At 42.0% G+C, this 14,482-nt stretch overlaps 1 protein-coding gene across 2 annotated transcripts in view; it reads right to left on the bottom strand.

The window, feature by feature from the left end:
* Positions 1-14,206, bottom strand: part of GOLM2 (golgi membrane protein 2) — an 85,056-nt gene extending 70,850 nt beyond the window's left edge. For both annotated transcript variants that reach the window (XM_056133867.1, XM_056133868.1), the window contains exon 1: positions 13,684-14,206. In XM_056133867.1, coding sequence (XP_055989842.1) covers positions 13,684-14,010 — 327 coding nt within the window. In that variant the 5' untranslated portion in view covers positions 14,011-14,206. The remainder of the gene's footprint in view (positions 1-13,683) is intronic.
* Positions 14,207-14,482: the final 276 nt, after the last annotated feature.

The following is a 14,482-nucleotide window of genomic DNA, read 5'->3' as shown; positions in this document are numbered from 1 at the left end:
TTTTGGTAAAACTGGGTGCTTCCTCTAGGAATGACTTCAAAACTTATTTCTAGAATGTCTTTCCCATTTAAAATTATTTAATCTCACTTTACAATGCCAGTTCTGTATAATTAACTTAAATTCAAGTTGGGGCACTTAAAAAAATACACGTTTACTGTAACAAAGACCTAATTGAGGACCAGAGAGATAGTTTAAAGGGTCAGAGTACATGCTTTGCACACAAAAGTCCAGGTTTGATTCCCAGCATTAATGGCTCTTGGAGCATAGCCAGGAGTGACCCCCGCCCCCCCCCCCAGCACCAATGGGTGTGGCCCAAATTTAAATAAAGAACTAAATAACTAACTAGAAGCTTTCACTCTTAAATTTAACTCTTTGTGTGTGTGTTTTTGGGTTTGTTTTTGAGACACCTCTAGAGGTGCTCTGGGCTTACTTTTGGCTCTGCACTCAGGGATCAATCCAGGCAGTGCTAGGATACCATTGGGGCGCTAAGGATCACACCCAGGTTAGCAGCTTACTCCTGGTTCTGCATTCAGGGATCACTCTAGGCAGTGCTTGGATGATCACAAGGGGTGAAGAGGATGGAATCTGGGGTGTCTGTGTGCAAGCCAAGTGCCCTGACCATTGTACTGTTGCTTCAACCCCTTAACTACATGTGCATTTCATACTGCTAATTTCCTAACTTCCTCCATGAAACTTTTCTTCCTTAATTTCATTAACACCTACTTTCTCTCGCCTCTACACTCAATGATTTACATACCCTCCTTGTTCATCTCTTTCCCATTTTCTTTTATAAATGGGAGGAAGGGTTTGAGTCACACCCTGTGGTGCTAAAGGGCTACTTCCAACTCTGTTTGAGGACTGCTCCTGGTGGTGTCAGGGACTGAATTCAGGCCTCCTGCAAACAAAGCATATGTTCAATTCGTCAAGCTATCTCCCCAAGCCTTGGTTTAATTTCTTTATTCATCAGATATGTTTGTGCTTCCATTTTAGGTCAGTTCTTATGCTACATGCTGTGAATACTCAGTGAATGAGATAGACAGAGCATGCATGATTATGGCGCATTCAATTGAGCAGAAATTATGAGGGGAAGCCCTAACCTAGCATAGGAATTTAGAAAAAGATGTTCTTGAGAAAGTCTTAACTGAGTACTAAAAAAAGATTAGGCTTTAGTGAGGTAAAGAATGGAGAGAGGCTTGGAGAAATAAAAAACTTAGAAAAAATTTAAAAGGTTCCAGATTTAGGGCACTATATATTTCAAAGCACAGAATGGGGAAAGCATGAAGAGTTAGACAATCTAAAATTTCAGTATATGGAGTAAAGAAAGCTAAAGAGAAAAAGATAATATTTGATAGTTGAAGTCAAATTGAAAAAAATATTTGCAGGCTGTTAAAAGTAACTACTCAAAATAATTGAGTGGTAGTTTCTTCACACAATTTGTATTTGTGTGTTTTGGTTTTATTTACAAAATTTATCTTATATATAATAAATACACACACATATATATATCTATATACTGGGGGGGTTGTTTTGTTTGGAGGCCACACCTAGAGGTGCTCAGGGCTTACTTCTGGCTCTACACTCACTCCTGGCGGGGTGCTAGGAATCAAACCTGGGTTGGCCACCTGCAAGACAAGCATCCTATTTGCTGTACTATCTCTCTGGTTCCCATAGCTTTTATATTTAACAATCTCATTGAAGTATAATTTTCATGCATCTATTTAAGCATACAAACAAGTTGGTGATTCTGTCCTTGTTTTGGACAATACCAGGCAGTGTGCAGGGGCTTGATGCTTGAAGATCATTCCTTGTGGTATACAGGGGACCATAACCTGAGATCAAACCTGGGCATCCTGCATGCAAAACATGCTCTCCTGCCTGTTAAGCTATTTCTCCAGCCCCTAGATATGGCATCTTTTATTAATGACTCAAAGTTTCCACTTGTCATCCCTCCTCTCTAATTTCTATCATTATACATTAGACTGCTTTTTCCTAGATTCACTGTCACTGTCATCCCGTTGTTCATCGAATTGCTTGAGCAGGCCCAGTAACATCTCCATTTTGAGACTTGTTGTTACTGTGTTTGGCATATTGAATACTCAGGGTAGCTTGCCAGGCTCTCCGAGAGGGGCGGAGGAATCGAACCTGGCTCTGCTGGGCTAGCTGCGCGCAAGGCAAACGCCCTACAGCTGTGCTATCACTCCAGTCCTAGATTATGTAATAATAAAGTATACACACACACACACACACACACACACACACGTGGGGTCACATCAAGCAGTACTCAGGGATCACTCCTGACAACGCTCAGGGAACCAACTGTAATGGGACTGAACCAAGGTCAGATGCATGCAAGGCAAGTGCCTTGTACTACCTCACCAGCCCTCTAAAGTGTTTACTTTTGAAGGGAACCTTTCAAACAACACTCAGGAAATTAAGGGCCTCTAATAAGGATACTCTTGGAGAGCCCGGCAAGCTACTGAGAGTCCCGCCTGCACAGCAAAGCCTAGCAGGCTCCCCATGACGTGTTCGATATGCCAAACACAGTAACAATCATCACAATGGAGCCGTTACTGGGACCACTCAAGCAAATCGATGAGCAACAGGACAGTGACAGTGATAACAACAAGGATACTATCAATAGGTTTAATGCTTGGGTCCAGCAGTATGGGAGGTTACCAGGGCTACACATGGCAATGCTAGGGAAAGAAGGAGGGGGACGGGAGTCATGTAAATATAACTAATATGATAGTTACGTATAAGTCTTTGTGTGGCCATGTTTGATTTTTTCTTGGATAAATACCTAGAGGTGAAATGGCTGGGAAGATCTATATTTAATTTTATATGAAACTGCTCAATTTTCCAAAATCGTCATAGAATTTTTTAAAATTTAGCCACTGTAAAGTTAAAAAATATTCATGATTGGATTTCAGGCATACAATAACTCAACACTGATTCTTTCACCAGTGTCCAATTCCCTCCACTAATGCCCTTCCACCCCGATTTGTCTCTTATCCACCAGCCTTCTTCTGAAGTTATATGTGTGTGTGTGTATTGTGTGTGTATGCTGTGTGTGTATTGTATGTGTGTGTATGCTGTGTGTGTGTGCTGTGTGTGTATTCTGCACTGTGGTTTTACAGTATTGTTGCTTATTGGGTTTCATATAACAAACATTTCACTAACTTGCAGTGTCCTATCATTTTATACAGTTACCAAGAATATACAGGTGTAGTTAGTTACTTTATATCCACAATAGTACTTGTATTGTCAAACTTTAATATTAGTCACTTTAATGAGTGTACAGTAGTGTTTCATTGTGGCTTTCATTTGAATTTTCTTTTTTCCCCCCCCCCCCCCCATATTTTGGTCACACTGTGATGCTCACTCCTGGTACTATACTCAGGAAATACTCCCCATAAAGATATCCAGTTATTGGGGGTAGAGAAGCAGCACAGAGTGGTAAGCCACTTACTCTACATGTGGCTGACCATGGTTGAATCCCTGGCCCCACATATTAACCCTCAAATATTGCCAGGAGTGACCCCGAGTAGAGAAGCCAGGATAGAAGCTCAATACCACTGGGTGTGATGCAAAAATCCAAAGTCCCAAACCTATTCCCAATATCCAGCTGTTTCAACATCTTTCCTTATTAAATTGCCTTAGTGGATTTGTTTTGTTTTGGGAACCACACCTAGGTGTGTTCAGGGCTACACCTGGCTCTGTGCTCAGAGATTAGTCCTGGCAGGCTAGAAGGATCATATGGAGTGCAAGGCAAACACCCCACCCACTATACTACCTCTATGGCCCTGAATTAGTGTTATCAAAATTCAAATGGCTATGTATCTGTACTGTAACCATGTTCAGCTGAGTAATAGAAAAATTAATACTACACTCTCTTGATTACTATGTCTTTCAAGGGAGATTTTATGGGGGCCACATTTGGCTATGTTCAGGGATTACTCCTGGCTCTACACTCAGGAATCTCTCCTGTCAGAGTCAGGAGGCCATATATGATGCTGGGACTTGTAACCAGGTGGGCTGCCTGCAAGGCAAGTGTCTATCCCACCATACTATATCTCCGGCCCTACAATGTCTTTATAAGTTTTTAAATCAGGGAGAATTAGTCCTCCAACTTAATTTTTGTTTTACATACACATACAGAATTGGTTTATCAGCTTCTTTTTTGTTTTTGTTTGGGGGCCACACCAGTGATGCTCAGGGGTTACTCCTGGCTCTGCACTCAGGAATTGCTCTTGGTGGTACGTGGGGGCCCATATAGGATGCTGAAGATTGAACTCGGGTGGGTCATGTGCAAGGCAAACACCCTACCCAGTGTACTATAGCTCCAGTTCCTCAGCTTCTTAAAACAAAAAAGTCTGTAAGCATATTTACTCAATATTTTCTTTGCCAGCATTGTCTTTACAAGTTATAACACAAACTGTGTCCAAAAGCAAACAAAACTTATTCCATCATAATTCTGAAGGCTAGTAGTCAAAAATTAAGTTGTCTTTAGGGCTATTCTCTCTTTCTCTCTCTCTCTCTCTCTCTCTCTCTCTCTCTCTCTCTCGCTCTGAAGGCTTCGGGGAGGATCCTCCTTTGCCACTATCTTGGCTTCCAGTGGCTGTTGGCAATCCTTGATGCTATTTTAGGCTTATACATAAATTATTCCATTCAAAGCCTCCAACTTCATGTGGCCTTCTTTCTTGTATCTTTTTCATATCAATGTCCAACATTTTTCTCTTTTTTTTTTCCTTTTTGGGTGGTCACACGCAGTGATGCTCAGTTACTCCTGGCTCTACACTCAGGAATTACTCCTGGCGGTACTGGGGAGACCATATGGGATGTCAGGCATCGAACCCGGGTCGGCCGCGTGCCAGGCAAATGCCCTACCCGCTGTGCTATCACTCCAGCCCACATTTCTCTTCTTAAGAACATACAATATTGATTGAGTTAAGATACTTACTCCATAATCCAGCTAACAGTTCACTGGTTTTAGCACTTAGGGCTATCAGTAACTTATAAGGGAAAACTAAGTATGATCCTCCCTCAAGTAACTTAAGATTTTACTGGGCAGAAAAGGTCAATGCATAAAGCTATTAGTAAGAAATGAAAAACAAAATAATGTGGCTCAAACAAGATAGAGATAGATAGATAGATAGATAGATAGATAGATAGATAGATAGATAGATAGAATATAAGTAAGAAAATACATGTTCCTGGTAAGAAGTTCCAGGAAGTTTTATGTGGAATAGAAATTGGTGAAAAGACTGTTATAACAGATGCACAGAAAGAGGCAGGGGCTAAGAACCAAGTGGAAGTAATAAAGGTATAGAAGCAAATTAACATGAAATATAAAGGCAGGCGGAGAGGCAAAAGAAAGGCAAACACCTTTTACGAATACAGTTTGAGACTGAACACAAAGGTTGATGGAACCACTTCATGGAGAACCTTCAAGGTTAGACAGCAAGATTCTAACTCAATGCAGTGAGTGATTTAGCCACTCAGAGAGGAAATACCAAGTTTGCTTAAAGGGGGAGAACTGACTGAAAGAAATAATATAAACCATGATAAAAAGGGGCTGGAGTGATAGCACAGCGGTAGGGCGTTCGCCTTCCAAGTGGCCAACATGGCTGACCCGAGTTCGATTCCTCCGCCCCTCCCAGAGAGCCCGGCAAGCTACGGAGAGTATTTGATATGCCAGACACAGTAACAACAAAGTCTCCAATGGAGACGTTACTGGGCCCGCTCGAGCAAATCGACGATCAACGGGAGGGCCTTTACCTTTTACCTTTTATGATAAAAAGATTAGTTAGGAAGGCTTCCTCTAAAAATACAATTCTGTATTCTACAATCAGTGTTCAGAAAAAAAAAAATTTGGGGGGGGGTGCACATCCCTAAGCTTGCTTAAGGCTTACTTCTGGCTCTGAACTCAAAGATCATTCCTGGCAGGATTTCGCGGACCATATCAGGTGCCAGGAATCAAACCTTCGTCACTCACATGCACGGTAAGCACCTGCCTTCTACTATGTCTCCATTCCCTGGAGTTTTGTTTGTTTGGGGCCACACTCAGGGCTTATTCCTGGCTCTGTACTAAGGAATCACTTCTGGTGAGGTTCAGGGGACCTTACTGGGATGCAGGGTATCAAACTCAGGTCAGACACAAGCAAGGCAAGTACCCTAGCATCTGTACTATCGCTCCTAGGCACGTGAACGAGTGAATATGAGACAGTGAAAGAATCAAATATAATACTAAAGTTTTGAATGTCAGTCTTAATAATGGTTGCATAACATTATTAGAGGGATCAAGGTAGAAAGGAATATAGCCATGGAGTGGTGGAATGAGTTTTGCATGATTTATGAATAATTTGAAGTAGCAATTAACACATAGTTAGAACTTGGCTAAATTACAAGGCAGAGAAAGAAAATATTATTTTGTGTAATACATTCAACCCATAAAGACTGATTCTCAAATTACAGTGGAAAAAGTAGGCTGCAGAGAATAAGTCAAACACAGGAAGAATTAACTAAGTTTAACTAGAAATAGACCAGGAAACGAAAGAAAAAAAGTCAGGAGAAAAAAGACAGATAGGCTGAAGTTGTGACTGGATCTTGGCAGGAATATTAAGAGCCCCGTTTCCTGGAGGTGGGACAGAAATAAGGAAGTAGTAAAAATAATAAAATATAAATTATGACACTTATCAAATGTTTCTCTTCTTTACTATGTGGCAAATACATCTAAGCATTGAGGAGTGGTACTCAGGACTTACTCCTGGCTCTGCAGTCAGGGGATCACTCCCGGGGGATCCAGGAGTGCATGGGCTGAGTTCATGGGTGACAGTATGCACTAACTGGGTAGACCATTATAATACCATTCTAATCCAATTACATAAACTATAACAGAAAAATGATTATAAAAAAGTCAACTAAATTAAAAATGATGCTAATAAGACTCAATCCCAATCCACTAAAACTGTACCAAGAAGAGGAAGAGATGCACAAAGGAAAGAATATGCTCAAAAGAAATAGGAGGTGAAGAGAAAGCTGGTAGAGGATAGCCTGCAAGTCAAGAGATATGCCCCAGAAACCAACCTACTGGCACTTGAACCTTGGTATTGGGAGACTCCAGTATGTCAATTTCTGTGGTTTTAAGTCACGAAAGGTCCCCTCCCTCTGATAGAATCCTTTAGGGAGAAGACAAAAAACAAGATATATTTTGAGGAACCTCAAGGAAGTGAGGTTTATTTCAATTTCCTTAGACACTGATATGGGTGATTTTAGCTTCCTTAAAGAATTTATGTGCTCTGACAGTCAAGTAATAGATTATAAATGACTGGCAAGAATAATAAATTGTTAGATATACAATATCACCATTCTCACTCCTGTGACGCAGAGATTCCTAGATATTCAAAGGCAGCCTGACAATAGCAATGAGCACATCTTAGTACCTAGATCTTGTCTCTACTACCATTATCCAATAAAAGGAATCAACTTTACTTAGACAAATGGCAAAAGATTCTAGGACCAAAAGGAAATATACAAATGAACCTTGAAATACCCTAGTAGGAAAAAGTGAGGAAATGGCATGTCACAATGTATTTTGCCCAAGGGTAACAAAGAATCAATTGAAAGAGCTTCCCAATAACCAAAGCAGAAACAATTTTGAGCAACAAAATATAGCATTATTGGATTATAACCAAAAACTATAAAATAAATATATAGTAGTTTTACTGGTATTAATGAAGGATTAAATAAATCAATAAATGGGAAAAAAGAGAGAAAAGTCTATGTATAATAAGTTACAAAATTTACGAAGATACCTTATCCTTAATAAGATAAAGCGTAACTTCCTACTTATAGGTGTGGCTGCACATAATAAATTTCTTCAAAAAGCAGAGCATAGAAGGGAGAAAAATACTTTACAGTGAAGAAATCTGACAAACATTACCTTCAATGCAGATGATCAAGGTTGACATCAGTTTTAAGTCACTTTCAGATATGATACAATCAGAATGACACTTTTACCTTTGTGTTTTTCCACCCAAAAACTATAAACCCAGTCTTATCTTGAGAAAAGCATTAGACAAATCTCATTTGAGGGCCATTCTACAAAACATCTGACTGGTAATCTACATAAATGTAAAGATAAAATCTGAAAACTGTCACAATTAAAAGGAGTCTTTAAAGAAACTAAGACAAAACATAAGGCTGGATAAGACCCTAGAACAACACAACAGAAAAACATGAGGGGAAAACTGAGGAAATCTGAAATAAGGGCTTTAGTTATAAACAATTTATCAAAATTCACTCATTAATTGTGATAAATATACTACACTACTCTAAGATGAAACTTCTAGTTTCTACCTTTTTCTAGGGCAGGGTGATGGATCCAAGGACTGGAGCACATGCTTTCCACACAGGAGCCCTGGGATCAATCCTTGGCACTGCATGTGATACCACAAAAAGAAAATTCTCTGCAATATTTTTGCAATGATTCACAGGTCTAAAAATGTTCTCAAATAAAAGTTGATTTAAATAAAATAGAAGATTGCCTGAAGAGGGACTGTGTGTCAATACCCTCTATGCATATATTCCACCTAAGGCAATTCAGTAAGGACAGTGGGACCTTGGGTACATAAAACTGGAAGTAAAGGGCTTACAGGGGTGATGCCTCCAAAGGATCCTGGTTTCCAAAAGGTTCTGAAGGAAATGCTTAATTAGGCATGCAATCACAAATGTTAAGGTAAGGACCACTCAGGATTCCCAAAATCTCAGGCATATTTAGTGTCATTACCCACATTTCCTTGAAAACTTCTAAGATTTAACCTCAGACACTAACTTAGCAATGGAAGTTGAATAGTTAGGACTCAACTTTTCTCAAATAGTTGAATAGTAAGCTGTAATTAAGGAAATCTCAATTTGTTTAGTTTAAACAAGAAAAATTTCAATCCCACAAAACAAGTGTCAATATTCTATTACAATATTCTATTTGGTGCTTTCAATGCCTCAGTCAATCCTTAGTTAACTCTCCTAGCCTCTGATTGCCTTGATTTCAAATATAATATGCAGAAGCAGCATTATCTGGGAGAGGCCATCTTTTCAATATTAACTTTTTTTGAAGAGTATCAGTCAGGTATATTTTAGATTGATCTTCAAGATGAGTTTCTCTGTTGCTTTCTAATAATTAGACTGGGGACTTCGTATCCTAGGGAAGAATGTATACCAAACTAAATAGTGTTTGCCTCCAAACACAAAGAGTAAGCGTATGGAGACCACCACTACGATAAGCTACAGATAAAACTTGGAAAGATAGAGCCTACTGCTCAGGAGACATTAACCTGAGCAAGTCTATTTTAAAGTAGAGGAGCTATTTTTAATAGTCTGCTTGTTTGGGGGCCATACCCAGTGGTACAGGGGCAGGGGGAAGGGACCATCGATGCCCAGCTTGGTTTTCAAGGGTCTGTGTGGTGTCAGGGATAGAACCCAGGGCACTCACATGCAGAGCATGCACGCTAGCCCTTTGAGCTACCTCGCAAAACTCCCAAGCCAGCAATTTACTTTCTCCAACACTATCATCCTCAGAGGAATTTCTTGGGGGGTAGGGGGGCACACCTGCAGTGCTCAGGGTTTAGTCCTGGCTCTGCACTCAGGGATCACTCCTGGAGGGGATCAGGGGGAACATATGAGACACAGAGAATTGAACCCAGGTCCAAGGCAAATGCCCTACCCACTATACCATTTCTCTGGCCCCACACCCAGAGGGATTTTTCAATCTGTTGCAAAACAAAGTTTCAAGGCTGTTTTTGCTACAACTTGACTTGTTCTGTGTGAAGCTTGATCCTTCTTAACAAAAATGTGATTTCAGATCTGTACAAAACCAAGGTTAGCTTATGATCTCCATTTTACGGATGAGGAAACAGGTCCAAGTAGTTAAATAACCTGCCCTAAAAATCACAAGTAGAAACTAAATTATATCTGTAATCTTCAAAGCTTGGAATGTGTGATTTACCAATATTTTTCCAGATATCGAGGGACTAATACAAATCAGAAACATTTGATAGACAAATTTCATCTTTAGATGATCTAGACCCTTATTAAGGGGTCAGAGAGATTATATAGGGTGTAAGGTGCTTGCCTTGCATGTCACTGACCCAAGCTGGATCCTCAGCAGAGCATATGGTTCTTCCACATCCCCAGAACCACCAGGAGTGATCTCTGAGCACAGAGACAGGAATAGTCCTGCTCATTTCCAGGTGTAACCCAAAAATAAATTTAAAAAAGGACAACCCTTTCTATTAGTAGCTTAGCTCCTCCTCACGAATCCTAAGAGCAAGCATGCCTAGAACATTAGGTCAAAATATAAAATTGATATTAAAGAGACACAAATCTGTGAGCCAGGTGCACAGAATATTAGCCAAACAAAAGGTAGTCAAGACAAGTAGGACATTTCCCAAATCAGTGTGCTTTGCTAAATTCTACATTCCTTTTGAACCATCATAACAGGTAAGCCATAATAATGGAAATCTGTATTCAAATTAACTTAAACACTAAATCATTCTAAATTTCCATACTGACAGATTTCTCTATCCTATACAAGCAGCCATTTTATTTATTTATTTTAGTTTAGGGGCAACACCCAGTGATGCTCAGAGGTTACTCCTGGCTCAGCCCTCAGGGATCAATCCTGGAGGTGCTCAGGATATCATATGAGGTGCTGGAGAATGAACTCAGGTCTACTGCATGCAAGGCAAACACCCTACAGGCTGTACTATCTCTCTGGCCCCACAAGCAGGTATTTTATTGCATTTTTTTTTTCTGAGAAGGTGGGAACACTCTATAGTGCTTAAGGGACCATGCATAGTTCCAGGGATCAAACCTGGGGCTCGCAGATATGAAGCATGCACTCCAGGCCTTTGAGCCCTCTTTCCCCCAACCCCCAGAAGCATTTCTGAACTTCAAGAGGATACACTAAAACTATTTAACAGTTCCCTCCCACAAAAGGTAAGTCTTTCTATTTGTTTGTCAACAATTCCTAAAATTCTGTTTAACATCACCTCGAAAAGCACTATTCTAAAGGTAAAACAGAGGTTCCAAAACAGTTTATTATGAGGTGGCTAGAGGCGGGGGCGGGAATCCTTTGAAGAATATAGTAAAGAAGGTAGGAGATGGGCAGGAGAAATGATTCCTTAATGCTGAGACAGGAGTAAGCCCTGAGCACTGCCAGGTATGGCCCCCAAATTAAAAAATATTAAAAGGAGGTAGGACAGAGGTCCTGGGAGATGGCTCGGTGCAAAGAATTTCATCCCTGGTGCTGCTATGGAGGTTGAGTGAGTCCCAGCCAAGGGCTCTGCTGTTTGTGTGTGGAAGCTCCACTGTAATCCCCAGTGCTACGGTGATTTCCTACACCACCACAACCAGGTCCCTCAACTGAAGGCATGTGACCCTGGGCAAGCACCACAACCCAAAAGTTATGTGAGCACAAGGCCGGGAAGTGCAATATCCCTATGAGCACCACAACTGAAAAAGTGAGACCCCAACAAACAACCAACCAAACAGCAGGCATGGGGTGTTAGCCTCAGTCATGCAGTAGCAGCAGCAGCAGCAGCAGCAGCAGCAGCAGCAGCAGCAGCAGCAGCAGCAGCAGCGAGACAAAAGGAAAGGAAAAGAAGGGAGGGAGTAATAAAATAGAGAATACAGTATCAAGTGCAGCATAACAGAAACAAGAAACCAGAGAGTTTCCAAGAAGCTAAAGACAATAAACTAAAGCAAACTTCTGAGACAGTAAAGTGAAAAGCTGAGTACTGCCAGGAGAAGATCCTGAGTATAAAATTTGGGGGGGTGGGGGATATAACAAGGAAAACTGTCACTTGGGCTTTTCATGGGAATAGCTTTAGTAAAGTAGGAAAGAAAGGATGGCAGACAGAAAAGACTGGCATTATTAGGGTTTAAAGAAGAAATTGATAAAACATTTCTAAACCAACATTTGGAGTTTAGCAGTAAAAGTATAAAAGGGAAAACAAACATTGTGTTAGTTGGGAGAAGGGATTACACGGAATAACAAAAAAAAAATTTAGTACAGGGAACAAATTCATACCTGATTTAAACTTAGCGTGATAACCTACTGAAAACAACAACAACAAAACAATTGGAATATAAAGTACTAGAAAAGATTTATCTTGGAGCTGGAGCAATTGTAAAACAGGGTGCTTGCCTTGAATATGGCCAACTCTAGTTTAATCACTGGCACCCCACACAGTCCTTGGAGCCTTCCAGGAGCAATCCCTTAGTGCAGAGCCAGAAGTAAGCCCTGAGCACTGCTGGGTATGGCCCCCAAAAGACATACTTATCTTTTTGAATTGGAGGTAAGAGGAATGTGAATAATAATGCATAAAGGTTCCAAGTTCCAAGTCCAAAGACTTATCTGAACATTCTAATAATTTCATTAGTATCTGCCTCCACCCAAGAGAACTTTTCAATCTGAAGAATTCATCATGTAGTATGTGTATAAATCTGCTATCTCTTGTCACTCATGAATGTCTATCTATATTATATAGGATGAAAAGGCATTTCTGGAAAAACACTGGTGGGTCTCAAGCTTCATGAAATTGGAAGGTAGAGGCTGGTAGACAATAAGAAAGTTGGAAACTTCTGGAGATTTTAATTTTTAATTATTTATTATATATGATTTTGATATTAAAAAACTGTAATTACAATAGAAACACACACACACACACAAAACAATGTGAAGGTTACCAAAGGAAGGCCCAAAAAAGGAGGTATTTACCTAACTCATCCAGAAATTTTTAAGATTGTTATACCAACAGAAGTTGCATAAGTCATAAACAAATATAGAGCTCCCAGATATGCTAGTAAGAACAAAGACAATTTAGTAGCAGACAGTTACATTCAGCTTTAAACTTTTCCATATAAAACACTGTATAGCATACATCTACATAAAACACCAAATCTAATAGCTACTTAGGCATACAAAATTTCATTTTTATTTCAACAATAACGAGGACGCTGGCATGAAATTCTATTTGGAACATATTTTTAGATTCTACCCTTTTGACTAATTTCATTAACAATTCAAATTGAGTACCTAATTTTGAATTACTACCTTCAAGTCACAAACGCAGCTCATCTATGGCTCCCATCTAGCCTAATTTATCACAAAAGGCATTAACAGCTAATTCTTTAATCCATCGCTTTATTTAGATTTAAGGAAAGTCTTGCTGCTTTGACAATACAAATGGTGACCACCTTGAACAGACAAGTTAGAGAAAATCTCCTTTAAATTAATACTGATCGGGGTGCAAGACATAAGGAAGAGGCAACAAGATCCATATCAAGCCTGGCAGTTTCCAATCTGTCCTTCTGTGAACGGAAGCCGGCCACATGATTACTACTGCCAGCTCAGCATCTGAGCTCGGAGAAAAGGCGGCATCCACAAGCAGGCCACTCATGAGAAACAGAACTCAAGGCCAGTTTCGTCCGCAGAGACTGATCGGGAATTGGACAGTGACAAACCTGGAAATTTCTATCAAATAAGGCCGGTGGCCTTAAGGGGCGCCTCCAGGCTGTAATCCTGGAAGACACAAGGCAGTCGCTGGGAGCCAAGACCGCTCCCCCGCCCCTCCAGAAGCTGGAAGCAGCCATGGGCGTTGAAGGGACAGGGCTCGTCCTTACCTTGTCATCCTCGCATCTCTTCCCCAGGCCTTCCCTCGCCTGCAGCCGGCTGCTGAGACGGCCATAGTCAGCCTCCTTCAGGTCGATCTGCTTCTTGTGCGAGTCCACTAGGAGCAAGAGGTCGGAATTGCGCTTCTCCAGGCGCCCGCGGGCCACCTCGGTCCGCTGGACCTGGCTCTGCAGCTCGGCCACTTCTTCCTGAAGCAGGACGTGGCGGGAGGAGATGCTCCAGTAGTTGAAGGCCAGGGCGACAATCACCACCAGCAGCACCACCAGAACGAAGGACGGCAGGCGGCCGGCCCGCCGGTTGGCCCCGAAACCCACCATGGGGCCGAAGCAGGCCGTGCCCAGGGGCCGCACGCCGACACCTGCGAGCAGGAGCTCGGGCCTCGGTCGCCGAGCGGCCCGGGGGACGCGGCCCCGAGCCGGCCGGAGCTGGAGGCTGACCGACCCGCCCGGGGGCGAGCCGGAGAAGGGGGCGGGGCCGCAAGCCTCAGGCCCCTCCCCGCCCCCTCCGAAAACCGGGCCGAGCGCCTTCCCGAGGCTGAAAAAGCACAAACCTGTACTTTCGGCAGGAACCCGAGGATCCGGCCGCCCGCACCTGCGGCCCGCACCTCAGGGCGAGGGGGTGGGGAAGGGAGCCGGCGGAGGGCGGGCTTCGCCCTGGCTCCGCCCACCAGCTGGGTCCGGGGCGCCTAGGGGGCCATTTCTTAGTTTCCGCCGACGCCCCCCTCTTCTCGCGAGAGAGTGGGCTTCTCTCCCCCTTTCGTCTTATCTCGCGAGGGTTATATCAGTTAGG

This window comes from Sorex fumeus, unplaced genomic scaffold, assembly GCF_029834395.1.
Source record: "Sorex fumeus unplaced genomic scaffold, SorFum_2.1 ptg000098l, whole genome shotgun sequence".
Classification (NCBI taxonomy): Eukaryota; Metazoa; Chordata; class Mammalia; order Eulipotyphla; family Soricidae; genus Sorex; species Sorex fumeus.
Note: the sequence above shows the minus strand (reverse complement) of the source record. Positions and strands in the feature narration are given on the sequence as shown.